General features: G+C 42.3%; 1 protein-coding gene across 1 annotated transcript in view; it reads left to right on the forward strand.

The window, feature by feature from the left end:
- The window catches only part of GALNT11 (polypeptide N-acetylgalactosaminyltransferase 11), a 37,613-nt gene that overhangs the window by 15,635 nt on the left and 5,254 nt on the right, over positions 1-16,724 (forward strand). The window contains exons 6-9 of the mRNA XM_010131967.1: positions 1,231-1,348; positions 3,131-3,283; positions 5,810-6,028; positions 9,895-9,999. Coding sequence (XP_010130269.1) covers positions 1,231-1,348; positions 3,131-3,283; positions 5,810-6,028; positions 9,895-9,999 — 595 coding nt within the window. The remainder of the gene's footprint in view (positions 1-1,230; positions 1,349-3,130; positions 3,284-5,809; positions 6,029-9,894; positions 10,000-16,724) is intronic.

Raw genomic sequence — 16,724 nt, forward strand, 5'->3', positions numbered from 1 at the left:
TACTTAAGGGTTCTCTGGCTGCCTTGAAAAAGAAGCTAGATTGCTATTTAACCTTTGAAAATGGCTTCGATCAAATGGAAAGTCTTAACGTTTTACATTTTAGAGACCTTCATAATGAGATATTTTGGTGTCAGGGATGGAGAAATTGAGAGCAGTCTTAACTCAAGATTTAAAGTGACAGAAACTGTAGTAGCAAATTGCGTGAGAGCTATCAATGACATCCAGGCTTAGGCTTGGTTTCATCACAGGTTTGGTTTTTTTTTTTTACAAGGATGAGAAAAAGCCTGTTCCCATCTCATTGAATGTTCCAACTATCATATCGTATTTATGTATTGTTTCCACTCTTTCTTTTACTCTGCTGGGGCATCCACACATTATAACTTTGTGATACAATAGCAATTCAATTGAGAGCCTCTACAGTGGGGATCACACACAGAGTTTTAACAAACCAGAGCACCATTCAAGAACACACAGTCAAGGCAGAAAACTGGGAAATCCCAAGGAGAGCATCTGTGCAAATACACGAAGTGTAACTACTATGCCAGTAAACTGATTATTGCATCAATGATGAAACAAGGCTGCTCCTGGTCTTTAAATTCTACCCATGAGACAGAGTAACATTTCTTTTAGCAGCCTCCTGGCTTGCATAATTTAAAGTTGGGGCTTGTTTCTGGATCTAATTCAATATGGGGAAGTAATGCATACTGTGGATTCTACTTTTCCTTCAGTTCAGTCGAGCCTGGTCTGTATCATTTGCCCCTGTGAGAGGAGGAAAACCACATTATTTTACAAGGGTGCGTGTTTGTAACTGCATGAAATAGCTTCTGATACAGATCCAATTAAAGGCAGCTTCTGAGTTTCAGTGTAGAAAACTTGATGGACTCCAAATTTGCACAAGTTTTTACTATTTTACTTTTTTTTTTTGGTAGGGAAACAGCCACTTTGTTCTTTCCCTGTCCTATCCCTTTTCCTCAAGTTTAATATACAAAGAAATACAGTTTATAGGTATTGGAACAATGAAAGATCACAAATACCACTCACAGATCTGCTTGTGAAAATGTTTTGAGACTAGCAGTGTGATCTGATGATTTCTAGTGTCTGCAGGATTTAATTTATATTATGGAGGTCTAAATTTAAAACTTGCACTAGCAGATTCAGCTAAAATAAATGTGCTTGGTTTTTTTGTTTTTCTCTAAAAGCAAATGAACTTCTTTCAATGTTCCTTTTTAGGTCACCTACGATGGCTGGGGGCCTGTTTGCCATGGATCGCGAGTATTTTAATGAGCTTGGACAGTATGACAGTGGCATGGACATCTGGGGAGGAGAAAATCTGGAAATATCTTTTCGGGTAATCTAGCTGTTACACATATTGGAGCATGAGCCTTGGTGTCTGGCTGCTTCTCTCCCTTACGTACAGTTTCTTTAGCACTGCAGTAGCTGTTTTCACACAGAAATTGGCACTTTTATTACCAGGAAGGGCACCTTTGGTGCACAGAAACTGCCTTTACCATAATCTGCAAGTTAAGTTTTGATGGAAGATTAAAGAGAATGTTGAACTCTGTAGTTAAATGTGGCTTTTTCTTTATTGAGTGGAGCTTTTTATAATACCTATAGAGAAACAGAAGAAAAAATAATAATGCAAATTTCTGAAATGAGTTTCTAAGCAAGGTCTCATGAATTTCACATGTTGGTTAAAACGATGTGTGGCTCACGGTAAAATTGGTAATAAGTAAGCTTATTATTTCCTTAGACACGTGTGGGACTTTTCAGACACTTCAGCCTCCTTTTTGAGGGCCTAGAAATGTAAGGGTTTTTGCAGCTGAGTTGAGTCGTGTAAAGGAGTCAGCTTGGTTGGTAAAATAAGAAAGTTGTAATCAGGAGACTGAAAACTAATACTTCATGGGGCTTCCTGTATTTGGTCTCATCTTCACTGTCACTCCACAGAAGGAAAATCAGCTTTTTGTGCTCCATGTCCTGGTTACCTCTTCACTTTTGTAGAGGATTCATCAACAGGTTTTGACAAGAGTCTGCCTGAAAATATGTTACCATGATAAACATGAAAAGGGGATTAAAAAGTGAAGTTAACATTAAAAAAAAGTCTAACCAAACCAAATACTCAACTCCCAAAACGTTAGAGAAATCTATTAGACTGGGTCCTTGGAGAAATCAAGGCTGGAGCTCAAAACCAGGAACTGGCATTTCATAAATTTAAGTGATTTTTAAAGAGGTGTGTACTGAATCAATGAAATCTTTCAAGTTTTCAGTATAAAATGTAATTATTAGACATCTGGGTAGAAGTGTATGGAGTGTGAGGAAGTTATTGTTGTTACTGTGTAATACACTAAGAAGGACTTTGGAAAACGGGAATATATTCAGAGAGCTTTAGAATGTCTGGGAGCCCTGTCTCCCTGGGGGAGAGTTGTAAAGAAGTTTGGTTTAGGATGAGTTTTGGAAGTGACTTGGTTATAAACTGCTAATGTAGAAGATTATTCTGAGATTGGACATTAGTTCAACACGTTCACCAACGAAGGGCCAGTGATGATAGTTTGTGGGAAGCTGAAGTTTAAAAAGAAATTAAATAAGTAGAAGTAGGGTGTAAGTGGAATCAAGATCTGGGGTGCAGTGGAGCTGGATTCAGCCACCGAAGTGTCACATCTGAACGTGAACAGTATTTCTGAGTTCCCATATACTTAGCAGAAACAAACTGCTTATACTTAGCTGAAAAGCTCTCCAGGCTCCTTTTGATGATATGGTCTATTCCGTTATCTGTCGTGGAAGTGTAGCCATGTAATTCTCATGCAGGTAAATAAATTTAGATGTCTTTATCTGCAAGTTGAATCCCAGCCCATGTATTTCAGTGCTTTCTAGTAGATCATTAGAGCATAAAATTTTATAAAATTTGCTATTTCTTTCATGAAAGCCATGATGTGTTATATGACAAAAATACGACTTTTCTAACCTGAAGATCTAATAATGTGTTTTGTCAGAAAGCATGACCTGTAGGACAACGTTGCTGACCCCTAATCCCATCATAATGTATGAACCCACCTCAGTGTCCCTTGAAGTGGAGGAGGTAGTGAGCTGTGTCAGTGTACGTACAATGAGGTATAATCTGCTTCTGTATGGACAGATCTGGATGTGTGGTGGTAGACTTCTGATCATCCCCTGCTCCAGGGTGGGACATATTTTCCGTAAAAGGCGTCCCTATGGCTCACCAGGCGGACAGGACACCATGGCTCATAACTCACTGAGGCTGGCACATGTGTGGATGGATGAATATAAGGTAAGAGACAATTTTAGGTTGTGAAATATGGTTAAGTGGCTTGTTTTTCAGTAGACTCCATCACAGTGAGGTCTGTTAGCACTTCTAATGGTGTCTTCTTTCTGTGGTCTGATGTCCTGATGTTAATTTTGATATGATTCTGTAAGATCGTCATTTGGCTTTTGAGTGCTCAAGTCTCCTTCCTGTTACTTCTGCTGCCTGCAGGAGATTCAGTTTCATGCCTTTTTAATGAAGGAAAAGGTGATGAATGAGTTCTCGTCAGCTCTGCAGTGCTTTGTGTCCAAATCAGTATGACGTGGCTGCCATATACTGCTGCGTGCCTGTTGGCAAGACGGGTTTTGTTGGTTGGTTGCCCCTGTTTTAATTAGCAGTCTGATTCTTACCTGTCTTACCCTGGAAGATCAATCGGAATTGACTTCTGGATTCAAGGGCAAGCATATTCCTCCCTTGTCTTCAAATCTTGGTAATGAAGCTTTTGTAGGTTTTTGGAAGACCTGATCTCTGTGATACTTGAGGACATTTTAGCTTGTGAGACCACAGGATTTGCTGTGTGGCCAGCTCCTGTGGTCCGTGCAATTTCTATACAAGACATATTTTATTAACTTTATATTTTTTAGAGGTTTATGTTTCAAACCCCATCCTTTATCTTGATGCTCAGTCAGTTTGAGGAACCTATTAGGGGTCATTAATTTTGATCTCCATTCTTCATCTCCATAATGCGTTGGTAGATTTGATCTATCGCTTTCCCTTTTATTGGTGTCTGGGCACCAGCTCTTTGTGATTAATGATGGCTTTCTCTGAAGCTTGGAATTGATTCTTTGTTATAATTTCCAGCTAATGCTGCTTTGTCCAGCAAGGACTTAAACTGCTGATTCCAGCAGTCTCTTATCACGGATTTGTGTCCTGGATGTTTCCAGCTGTTTCTAATCTAATTCTCTGATAGCTGCCAGAGTCTTTCATTATGACAGATTTATGTGTGGAGACCAAGCCTGCAATTATTTTTGGTTTTTTAAGTGTAATGCAAATATTTAGGGCCACTATAATTTACTGAAGTGATTGTATGATGAATAGTACAAAGATCAGAGTTAAAGACCTATTTTGCAGTGAAGAGCAACTATAAATATTTAATAAATAAAATTGTGTATTGGAAGGGAAACAGCCAAATTTTCGTAACTGTCAAAAGCAGAATGTAAAAGAAGTAATTTTGTGTATACAGTGGAAATACACAGAGCTGAAAAGACAGGATACCCAAATTCAAACTGTAACCAGGAAAGAGGCAACCGGAATAGCAGAGCTACTTCTTGAAGCAGATCAGTTTTTGGTAGTGATGTCCAGTCTATCTCCAGACTTCCCCAGAGCTGCCCAACAGTCCAATGTACTTAATGCTTCCCCTTCCTCTGCTAATAAAATAGCAGTGAGACATCAAGCACGTCCAAATGCTCGAAGATCTTTAAGGGCCAGGTCTGTAACTTGTTTTGAGATGATGCTGTCTGTTACCTGAATATCAGAGATAGCAGGAGGTAGCTGAAAACTCTCGGGGTTTGCTGCGTGGCCGGCTCCTGTGGTCCTGTAATTTCTATACAGCTGCTTTACGGAAAGTAAATTCCAGATGTCTACTAGAGTTTAATCCAACAAAATACCATAACTCAGTGCCCTGGAAAGTGATTTCTGAATAATACTACCTAATATTCCTGTGCGCACAAAATGCCTTTTCTATGACCTCTGTAAATCCTGTGTCCTCTGGAACTAAAGACTCTGCGAGGGGATTTTTCTTCAAGTTTTGGTAATAGCATTCATGCCACGCTGTACATTCATGAGGTCCCGCTTGTCCCGATTGTCTCTGCGTTAGAGTTGAACAGCACCTAAGTCTGAGCTGGAATCTTAATTCATCCTTCCTAACCAGGTACAATTCCGAGTATAATCATAAATTAGAACATGCAAAAATAACATTGTGACAGTTCTGATTCTTCATGTGCATAAATGCAGGGTCCCACTGAACTTCACAAGATAGTCCCATTTATATGTCTGTTCTGATATGGAATTTTTTTTTCCCCCTCTGGTGACTTGTAAAGTCGGAGGGCTGGAAACTGTGGAAGACAAAATGCACTTGATCCCCACAGCAATGAAAACAATGGGATAATCAAACTAATTTAAAGAAACCTTCACCAGACAAGGATGGTGACGATCTACACATCTGTTTCTGACTTAGTGACTCTAGGATGCCTTTACTGCCAACGTCGGGGTGATTTGTTTCCTCCTCAGGCCAGCATGTAGAAAAGGTCAGCAGATTCATGCCCATGAAGTGTCTCCATCAAAAGCAGTCTAGAAAGATTAGCTCAGTTAGGCAAGATATAAATCTCGCCTCCTGTGGCAGTCTAAACACAGGAATTTCCTAATGGCCGTTTGGAGCTTAATGGTTGAAAGTACTAGTGAAATGCAATGAAACTGTGGGAGCTCTGCAAGCAGGAAATAGTTGGAAATCAATAATCTGAAATTCTTCTCCCTACCTGTTTCCCTTAAATACAGGAGCAGTATTTTGCTTTGAGACCCGAGCTAAGGATGAGGAACTATGGAAATATTACCGACCGTGTAGAATTGAGAAAAAGATTGAACTGCAAGTCATTTAAGTGGTATTTAGATAATATCTATCCTGAGATGCAAATATCTGGGCCCAATGCCAAAGCTCCGCAGCCAGTTTTTATTAACAGAGCACAGAAACGACCGAAAATAATCCAGCGTGGAAGGGTAAGATAAACTTTTTTAAAAATATAGAATTCTGTTTTTTAATTATTTTGAGATTATTTCTGAAAGATTTGCTCAAATACAAAAAAAAAAATCTGTTTCCATAGAGCATAGAGTTCTGGTTTTGCAACGAGCTGTCCTGATAATAAGAGAATTTGTGTTTTTAGACAAAGGCAAATAAGTTTCACTCTGATCTGTATTTGAGTCAACTTCAGACTAGAAAATATTCAATGAGGTTTCTTGGCTCGAAGCTCTGACTTATGAAGTTTTCATGTCTTTAGAAGGTGCTTCAGAACAGTTGGTTCTGAAGATGGGTTTGGGTAGGGGGGAATTTGGCCTCAAATATTGATGCTGTGTTGGTTTATACAGTACAATGTAATTAGTTTCCAAACTCATTGCTTTTACTGGGTAATTTTCTGCAAAGATGAACATTTGCATCTGAGACCGATGATGGCTTTTCTAGTCTTGACGGTTAGGTAATGAACAAAAAATGAGTTTTGCTCCTTTTTTTTTGCTTAAACTTAGAAGTGAAGAGTTAAATTATGTGTATTCATGAAGGAAATGCTGGTGAAATTCGTGCTCCAGCCCTGGCACCTGTGTTTATGGGTTTGTACGCAGGTAAAGCCAGAATACAGTTGCGTCTGTCTCGTGTGCTTTTTATGCTTCCCAAAATAACAGCTTAAAACCCAAGGCAAATTTCTCAAGGTCTCTCTTTGACAGAGAATAAACTCTTCCATGTGCACGTGGATTTTAGTTAGCAGGTTCCCTTCTAGCTCAATAATGGGAAGCATTAAAGAGTGCTGTATCCCTCTCCACAAGTAACGCAGGCTGCAGTAGCTGTTGACAGTTGCTGGTCCTGCAAGCTGATTCAGGCTGGAGGAGCTGCGTTCCTGCAGACCCTATTGACATCATTAGATTTTTACTTGGAAGCAGCTATCTGGGAATCCACAATTTGTGCAGTATTTTTATAATAGTATCCCAGCGAAGCTGTAAAGTTATTTATTAGGGCAAACATGTAGTTTCCCTGAATAAACCCGATACAATGGGCTGATTCTCCAAGTTGTAAAATGATGTTATTACCCTAGTCAGACTTTTTTCTGTTAAATTTAATAGCTTTCTGCTTTCATTCAGACAAAAGTTTAACTAAGGAATTGCTGATGTTGGGGATGCTACTTGAGGGATCTGCATCCCTCAACAACACTTAAGGGGAAATCTTCCTAGTAATAATTTCCCCTGGTTTAATTTGGAGAAAAACTTTGTGCACCCTTTAAAAAGGGGGAGACAAGACACAGAAAAATGCAGTTCCTCGGCTTGGTTCTTCAGGGTTCAAGAATTGTACTCAAGCATTGTGTGAGAGAGTCAGCTTTGGCTCTGATGGTTGTATAAACTATTTCCAGATGTCTACAAGGAACAGAACGATCAGCCAATGTCACCATTGCGTGCCAGACTTTTTAAGACTCGGGATGAATCGCTCCAAATCCCAGCTTTTTCTCAAAAACTAATTGGTCCAGAGATAAGTGCTGGTTTGACAGCTGGGAAGAACTGTAAAGGTCACAAATCGTGACAGTGTTGTCAAATGCTCATCACCACGGCCAATAAAACCAAGGACAAAAATCATATAAAACTCCTGTAGCTGTGTGGTTTGAAAGCCTTCTGTTGAATGAGGAATGATGAAAATAAGATCTCTTAGGAGTCTCTGGGGTGTGAGGAAATGTTACTTAGAAGGTTTTGTGTAATTCGTTTCAGATGTGTGTAGGGAGCAGGAGAAATGTGGTGCACTTGAGGCTGCTGATGTGCCTTGGGACAGCTGTTTCCAGAAACCGTGTTTAGTGGAGAATATTGTTCAGTATTTGCACAGTCTAATATTTGCTATCATGTGATGGAGCAGTTTTTATTACTGGAAGGTTCTAAAAATCTGTGGAATCGATACAGATGCTGAGACAGCTATGCATGTCTTCATTACAAAATGCAGCCAGCTAATTAACCAGCCTGGACTAGAATTCTGGACAGCAAATTCTTTTTTCCTTGACATTTGGCTCCAGATTGGAAATAATTATGTTTAATGTGGATGCTAGACCTGGGGCCCTCCCAGTGGCACCTCTTTGCTGTGAGGAAGGAAATGGCAGAGCTGTGGCCATTGCTGAATAATTGCCTTTCTTGTACCCTTGGCTGCCCGTGGTGCAGTTCTGTGAACTGCGGTGACTGCTGCATGAATAGCCTGATCCCTACCACAAAGTGATGATTCAGGTGGAAGAGAAGTCTTCTGCTGGCCACCTGTTAGTTCAGGACATGCATATAATTTAAAGCCAGAATGGGCATGTTTTCATAGAGTTGTTTGAGTTGGAAAAGACCTTTAAGATCATTGAGTCCAACTGTTCACCCAGCACTGCCAAGTCACCACTAAACCATGTCCCTCAGCACCACACCTACACAGCTTTTAAATACCTCCAGGGATGGTGACTCCACCACTGCCCTGGGCAGCCTGTTCCAATGCCTGACAAGCCCTTTCAGTGAAGAAATTTTTCCTAATATCCAACCTAAACCTCCCCTGGCACAACTTGAGATCATTTCCTCTTGTCCTGTTACTTGGGAGAAGAGACCAACCCCCACTTCACTACAACCTCCTTTCAGGTATTTGTAGAGAATAATGAGATCTCCCCTGAGTCTCCTTTTCTCTAGACTAAACTACCTGAGTTCCCTCAGCTGCTCCTCATAGGACTAGTTCTCTAGACCTTTCCCCAGCTTTGCTCTTCTTCTTTGGACGTGCTTCAGCTCCTCAATGTCCCTCTTGTAGTGAGGGGCCCCAAACTGGCCACAGTATTCAAAGTTTGGCCTCACTAGCGCTGACTACAGGGGGACAATCACTTCCCTACTCCTGCTGACCACACTATTTCTGAGAAAAGAAAATGTCTTCCTGAGTAACTCTGTGGGGGATACATCAAGATCTTAATGATTCTTGACTGTTGGAACAGAACAACCTAATCTTCAGGTGCTGCAGAAAACCTCTTGGGTGGCTTTTAGGGTTTTTTTTAGTTTGTTTGGGTTTTTTTCCCCAAACCAGGAGAGAGATTGCTAACTTGCTGACAACCTCCTTGTTTGGTTTGATGGTAGATGCTTCCGGTTTTGCACCACAGGACAGGCTCCTGACCTGAACCTAGTCCTCTGATAGAGCATTACTCCAGATCAGACTAGGTAGTGCATTTGAACTGGAATGAGCATTTGGGTGTTTGTAAAATTTTCTTTTCTTCCCTGATCTGTCGTTAAAATAACGTAGCTGATAACTGTGGCTTTTCAGTTACCGAAATGCTCTTGAAAATCAAATTGCAAACAAGGTAAGTCTCTGAAGTTGTGTGTGTTTAAATAATTCATTCTCCTTTCTCACAGTGGTAGTCCAGCTTCGTGAAGAGAGGCTGTAGTAAAATGTAGTTAGTACAGTCCAGTCAAGCTTTCCTGAGCTAGTGAGTATCTGGGACCTGAGACGTTAATGGACAGTGACGAGGGGAAAGAACGGAGTATGGCCAGCACGTGCTAACAGCTTGTGTGTACTGCACTTGTACCAAACAGAGGCGAATCTTGATGTAATTAGGAAGTAAAATAAAACTATTTAATGCTGCTTTTTCTCCAAATTTCCTGAAAAAACAAAATGGTATTTTAAAAGGGAAGAAGAGGTTTTTATTACAAAGGGTCTTTTTTTGGTTTGGGTTGGTTTTGTTTGTTGTTTTTTTTTTTTTTTTGTGAGCAGACTGAGTTCTGGAGCTTCCAAAGCATTACCATATGTTCCCTTTGCTGGAGCTTCCAAAGCATTACCATATGTTCCCTTTGGTATTTCATGTTTGTTGTTGACGCTGTCCATGAAACTGTTTTCGTAGTTGTATCACCTTCAAACCAACAAATGCCTGGTCGCCCAGGGCCACCCGAGTCAGAAAGGAGGCCTGGTAGTGGTTCGGGAATGTGACTACAACGATCAAAACCAGGTACGATATTCCTAATTGTGTTGGGTAGTGATTCGCCTCTGCAAGTCGCTAATACGTTTTCCTGCTGGCAGAATGCCCCCGAACAACACCTCATCAGCAAGTGGCTGATTTCAGAGTATTGGTCAAACCGCAAGGCTGGCTGAGGAGTCCGGGGACCTTACTGCTCTGTGCCTGCCAGTGCAGAGCGCTGGATGTTATAATCTCCTGTCTTTATGGCATGAACCTCTCTCTGTATGTGGCTGAAGACTATCCCTAAGTGGCTCCTGACGGGTTCATAATCCACTGATTGACGCTTCAGAAGCTGAAGAAGCTCTTTCAGCCAGACTGTTGTACTGGGATTTAAAGCTGCCTTTTCCTGCCCTGTGTACTGTACAACTCGTCCTCTGCTGCTAGAGTGGCTGTGGCTTGGGGTGATTGAATGATTGGCTTGCTATTGTTAAATAGAAGGAATTCGAAGGAATTCAGAAAATTCTTTGGCTACAGGCAAATTGCTGATCTGGGGATTAATTGGGGATGGACGTGGAAATCTAGTCAGAGTTTTCATATTACTAGACAAAGCCTTTGCTATTCAACTTCTATTCTTTCAGGCAACAGAAATTCAGGACTTGGATAAACAATCTCTGGGGTAGAGAGATCTTCACCTAATGCCACAAAGACTTTTCCTAGCCGAGAACTACATTGAGAACATTATGATTTAGGAGTCCAAAAAGTAGATCACGTATAAGGAGAAAAGTAATGAAAGCCCCCAAAGGAGTGGAACATGGGTGTAATGCAGCACAGCTTTAGCAAGGATGGGTTGTGCTAGACTGACTCATGAAGGAGGCAGTAGAGGCAGGATGGTTTGTGGTAGTCCCAAACAAAAAGCTGTGTGTTTTGTTGACTAATGGGACTTTTGAATGTGTCGGAGGAAGATGGTGTGAGGGGTGTTAGTCAGTGCCTGGGTGAGTGGTGTTGGCTCTAGGCACATGGTCTCTAGTTGCCACTTAGGACCAAGCAATACATCCCTGCTCTCTGCCTCTGGAGTACCGAGCGGCCATCGCTATGGCCAGGCTGTAGGTGCCTGTGTTAAAGCTGGATGGGAATGAAGGCTTTCCGATGTGATCTCTTCCATGAGCTGTAAGGAAGTCAGCAAGTCTCGTTAGATGTGAAGGCTGTGTGAGTGTAATAGTAACTGACTGGTGCTGATGATTGTGTATTTACGGTGTCAAAGGTGCTTTCTGAGCCATGCAGTCTGAGTGACAAAGCAAAAATGACTGCCTGTGGGTGATGTCTGCGGAAAGAGACGGGTCCTTGCTGTTAACTGTTTCCCGTCCCCTTCCTGCAACAGTTTTAATAGTGAACTGCCCCACGTCTGGAAGAGGAAGCCTGTTGGTTTTCCTTCTCAAAACCTTTTTCGGGTTTTTCTCCTGGAGACAAACTTAAGTGAGCCTTTGGGTGTGGAGAAAGACAAATTGGTGATGTGATAGTCGATCTTTGGCTTCTTTTCTCATTAATCTAGTTTAGTAGTGGCAAATTAAGGAATGAAGTCTCAAAAAAGTGTCTATGCTGTCTTCTTTCACAGGGAGTTTGTTCTCCAACCAAGTGAGTTAAACAGCACTTTGGTTTTCTGCCATTAGACTGACTTGTTCTCCTAATAAATCCCAAGAGTGCATTCAGCCAGCTTTCTTTCATGTCCTCTTGAACAATCTCACTCTAGATACGCGAGAACTATGTAGAGAAAGACAATGCTTATTTAACAGCTTCTGCTTGAAAAGATAGCAAGAAACTTCCCTGGTATTGGAAGCTTTTAACTGTCATTTCTGGTAACACTCAACCCGTTGGCATTTGCAGCTGGTTTTTGCTCTAGAAGCATCTGGTTTATGCCTTTGGCCTGAAAACAAAGCCTGTGTTGGGTCTGGCGAAAATCCTGCCCCTGGATGCCCACAGGCAGCAAGTCAAGTGTGTGTTGCTTAATGCACGCAGTGTAGACAGTTACTCTGGAGGATGACAATCTGCACTTTGCGAGCAGAGTTTTTGTGACTTTTAGTGTTTTTCTGAGCCAAAGATGGTATTTCTGTAGAATTTTTGCTTTCATGAGCATTTAATCGTATTTTGACCTCTTGTAAGCTTTTGGCACCCTGTGGTAGGGAGTACCACAGCTTAGCTGTGCTTTCTGTGGAAATAATCCGATGCCACTTGGTGCTGATTTCATTCGATGCCAGCTAATTTTTCCCTGAGGAACAGGAATAAATTATCACAGTTTGTCTATTTCCAGGCGCTTTTGCTTTGTGAATACATAATGCTCTTTCTTGAAAAATGTGTGGTAGTGCTCAGTAAGTTGAAGGAGCAGGATGCTACCTGGGAGGACGTGCAGAGGGCTGGGAAAACAAAACTGGGCTGCCTTTAAGACTCAGTGATCGGAGTTCTTTTGGTTGGAAAATGATCTTCTGTGTAATGTAGACAATTCATGCATGTGAGAGCTGGCCTTAAAAAGTGGGTGCGAGGGGAAACCAGACTCGCTGAAGTCATGAGATGTGGCCTTACAAGCAAGTCTGTTCTGCCTTTAGTTAGTGCTTGCTTTGTCTTTAACCTTCATGGCTGCCAAGAACTTTCAAATCTTCCTTAACTCCTTGATTTAAAAGAAATCACAGATGTTGTTAAAATTGCAGTTGTATCACCATTATAGGTAATACTTTTAACTCAGATGGACTGATTACATCATTAAGTACATTTCAGCATTCCTCAAGCACGTCAAAGTATCCCATTTTCTAGGACCTGACAGTGACATTCAGTTCATCTTTTTGCTATAGAAAGAAAAAGCAATATGGGAAGTGGTTCTCACAGAGGTGATACAACCAGAAAATATTCCCAAATTTGGATCTTTCTCTAAGCTATAACGAGAACTAGGACATCTCATTAACTGTAACAGAAATACTCGGTCTGAGATAGTGCTGGGGATTGACACAACTTGAGGAATAAAGCTTTTGTAGTTAGAAATAGCATGAGTAGGAGAAGTGACGGGATCTAGCAGAATAAAGGTCAGTGTGGTGAGGTCCGAAGTAAACTGAAAAATTGAATATGGATTTTGCAAACAGAAGACCAATATGGAATGAGAAATTTTGTAGCTCATGAGTGGTCGTGTGAAGGAACCCCCCAGGCTGCTGAAATTCAGTAGTGTATGTGACCTCTTTCTGGAAACAAAACTGAGAATGTACAAGCTAGTGCACACCACAAAAAACTTGGGTGTTGAAAGAGGATAGAAAATACTTAAGCACTTCGAAGAGATCATCATGAAAGGCTGGAGATGTCTGAAAAATGGAAGTAAAAAACTACATTCTTCTACCCAAAACCATTGTGCCAAGGTTAATTGGGTGGTGATAGGAAACAAGGATGCTGAGGCAGGCTTTGGGCTAGATACTGCCCTAAAGAAGGAGTAGAAGTAGTCACTGAGAGACTTGGAAGAGAAGCATCCAAGAACATTAAAAAAGGAAGGTTTTGGAATGAAGCATAAGGGCCAACAACAGGACGAACTAGTGGGAGTGTTTGTGACCTGACAGCCTTCTGAAAGAAGATTGGCTTTGTCATGTGTCTAATGTGTGCTTGCCTTCTTCCCAACCTAAATGCTTAAAGCCAAGGTCCTTTTCCAAAAAATCTCCTCTTAAAGCCCACAGCATCCTGTGGATTTTCCCTACTGTTTGTTTTCATACAGCAGGTTGGCTCCTAAGCTTTACTGTCCGTGGTGTTATAACCTCTCCTCTGTGTGTTTGCTGCATTTCAGTCACTTAACCTTTCTCTTCCTTAGCAATATATTGCACTTTAAAAAGCTGGGGATGGTGCTAAGCTGTCGAAGCATGTGCCCTGGGCCTTTAAAAGATGACTCAGCTGAGTAGGGAATTTCAGAAAAGCTCTGTTAACACCAGCTGTTCAAGTGGCAGAACCTAGAAGGGTCTGCTCACACGTGCAGTGCTTCTGTTCAGATCTTTCTCCGTAAACCTCTGGATCATGGCTGTTAGTTTCCTTTTCTGATATTACACGTGTGAAGAGGTGCCAGTTAAGTCTGCTCGCTGCTCTTCCATAAGCTACTGGAGGAACGCGATTCTTTGGTCCCTCTAACAAATTGTCATCAAACATCAGCATCACACTGACCTGTGAAACAGAGCACGGATGTCCTTTGGACCGACCTTCAGGAGGATGCTGGATTTCTGGGATAGCAGTAGCTTAAAATAATGATCACACACCACCAAACTTTGCTGTCCTTTGCAGCTGTGATGTCATTGTTATCCATAATAACAGGAGCTGAAGGATGTGCGAGTAGCTGTGATGGTGCAAACTGCAAGGAGCATCTCTTCCTCAGTGCTGAGGCAGCTGTTTTGTACTCTGAAGCCGTGTGTTTGTCTTTTAAAAACTGTCTGAGTAATGTCGCAGTGCCAATCCAAGCAACAGATTACACTGATGAAAGTCCTGGAATGCTGCTCCTGTCGGCCTGGGTCACGGCAGGGACTTTCTTTCACACAGAGAGCAGTTTCTGCAGTAGTTACTGTCTTGTATTTACTGACATTTTTCAGTGTGCTAATGCGATCTGCAGACCCAGTGAGAATGCACATCCACAAAGCTTGGCTGGCTGGCCAGCCGTGCCTTTTGCTGCGCTCGGAAAGCCAAAGGGTGGGCTGGTGCTTCCTGGTGTATTTCTTGGCATTTAGAAATACCGATTCCCTGGGAACCGTGAGCTTCCATTTTCTATCTACTACAGAATCTTTGATTTACTGTTTTTCCCTAGGTCAGGTGACAGGGTTTTTAACACAGTTGTCTGCATTGACACTGGACTCAAAATCCTCTATAGTTAACTCTGTGTTTCAGAAAGAAATGATAGTGTGGGCCATTTCCTAGATGATGAGGCACCGTTTGAGCCCTTTCCTCACTGGAATTTCCTCTGAAGTAGTTCTGCTAGCTGCTATTTACATTAACTAATCTTGTTGTAGGATTATTTAATCTTCCACAAAACCCCCAGTAATTCAGTACCACAGCCCCTATCTCCGTATTATGGTAAAAAATAATCCCAGAGGGGGGTCACGGGGAGCTAAAGCTTTATGGTAGGAGTGAAGAGTGAATGTCCTTTACCAACAGTGGCAACCTGAAAGCAGTTAGGAAACGCAAGTATTAGTAAACTGGGAGAGCAGAAAGCTCCAGTGTCCCGTCTTCAGCGATGTCACGCTGCTGTCCTTGCAGGGAGTTAGGCTGTAGTCATCACTAGGACTGTTCATTAAGCTGTGTCTGAGGAGAAGCCCTGTTTCTCCCTACCTGTGTGGATGTAAATGAGACTAATGAAGCTGCTTTAGCAATCCAGGAGAAGGCTTGGGTGATTTGTGTGTTATGGGGGTGAAGTAAAATCCTGAAGGTACTAGAAGCCCTAGGAGACTTCGGTCTTAAATCTGTGAATAGTTGGAACTACCTTTTGAGGAGATAATTTCAAAATCCAGTTCTTCCTAAGCTGCACTGGCAAAAAAGAGTTTATTCCAGCAGAGTTTGTGCTTTCGACTTCCTCCTGGTTTTGTCCTCGAGACCTCCTGTAGCCCGTGCCGTGCATCTGTCTGCAGGTGACCGGAAGGATGCACACACTGACTTTGCTCTAGCAGTGGGAACACTTACCCATGTCTGGGGGTCCCATTTCTGCTATGGGGAAGCCAAAGCAGCTACTGCGGTCTGGGTGACGGAGCACGAGCAGGAGCTGTGTGCCCCTGCAGCCAGAGGTGCCGGCATGGACTCTGCTGGGTGGGGGACTTGGGCAGGCATCTGGGCACTAGCGACTCTGAAATGCTTTGCTTGAGGGAGGATCTCGAGGTGCTCTGCAGACATGCAGGTCCCCAGAAGGGTCAATTGGCAGCAGTGCACTCCAAGGCCGAAGGGGCCCTTGCCCCTTCCCTCTTACCCCGTTGTCTATATCGAGAGGCAGGACAGAAAGAGCTGCTAGAAAGAGGCCGCTGCTACAGCATTCACCAAATTAAAGCATTTCTTTAACCCCAGACTTGATCAATTTCATTATGGAGGGAGGTTTTTCCGTAACAGCTGCCACTGGTGTTTCACTTGAAAACACAAACAATTCATTATGTTCTAATTCCATCCCCTGTTTTTCTTGACTCTGGTGAAAATGGCCGGTGATTCTCCTTAGGCCTGTGGAGCAGATCAGTCGTTAGCATGTGTCCCTGGGGACAGCAGGTAAAGGTCTGCTCGCCGGTGCGGTGGGAGCTGCGCACAATCCCCTTTTTAGAAACCAAAATCCAACAGCGGTGCTCTCCTCGGGGTTAGGAAGCAGATGAAGGATGAAAGTATCCTGCACCTGGTCTGTTACCTTTTTAATATATAGAATAAATTTTAATTTTTTTTGTAGAAAATACATAGGAGGGTAAAACAAGACACCACTCAGAGCCGAGGTATAAATCCTAGGCAGGCACCTTATCGACCTCCGATGTTGTGCTGGCTGCCGGGACCTGGTTCCTTCCTGCACTGGGCTGTTGCTCCCAACAGCCTGCAACAACGAGAGCTAAACGTTGTCCTTCAGTCTTGAGCAGCAGGATAGGTAATAGATTTTGGAGTACTCAAAGGCTTGCAGTCAGTGACAAAAAACCCCCTGGGGTAGCTTTGCTGTCTTCGTGCTTGCATCTGTTGGTAATTTGCAAGTTCATACTGATACTCTAATCTGAACCGGGACCATAATGTGTCCCAAATTTGGGACGTTTTTCCTCTTTCCC

Source organism: Buceros rhinoceros, unplaced genomic scaffold (assembly GCF_000710305.1).
Source record: "Buceros rhinoceros silvestris isolate BGI_N320 unplaced genomic scaffold, ASM71030v1 scaffold9142, whole genome shotgun sequence".
In the NCBI taxonomy this organism is placed as follows: Eukaryota; Metazoa; Chordata; class Aves; order Bucerotiformes; family Bucerotidae; genus Buceros; species Buceros rhinoceros.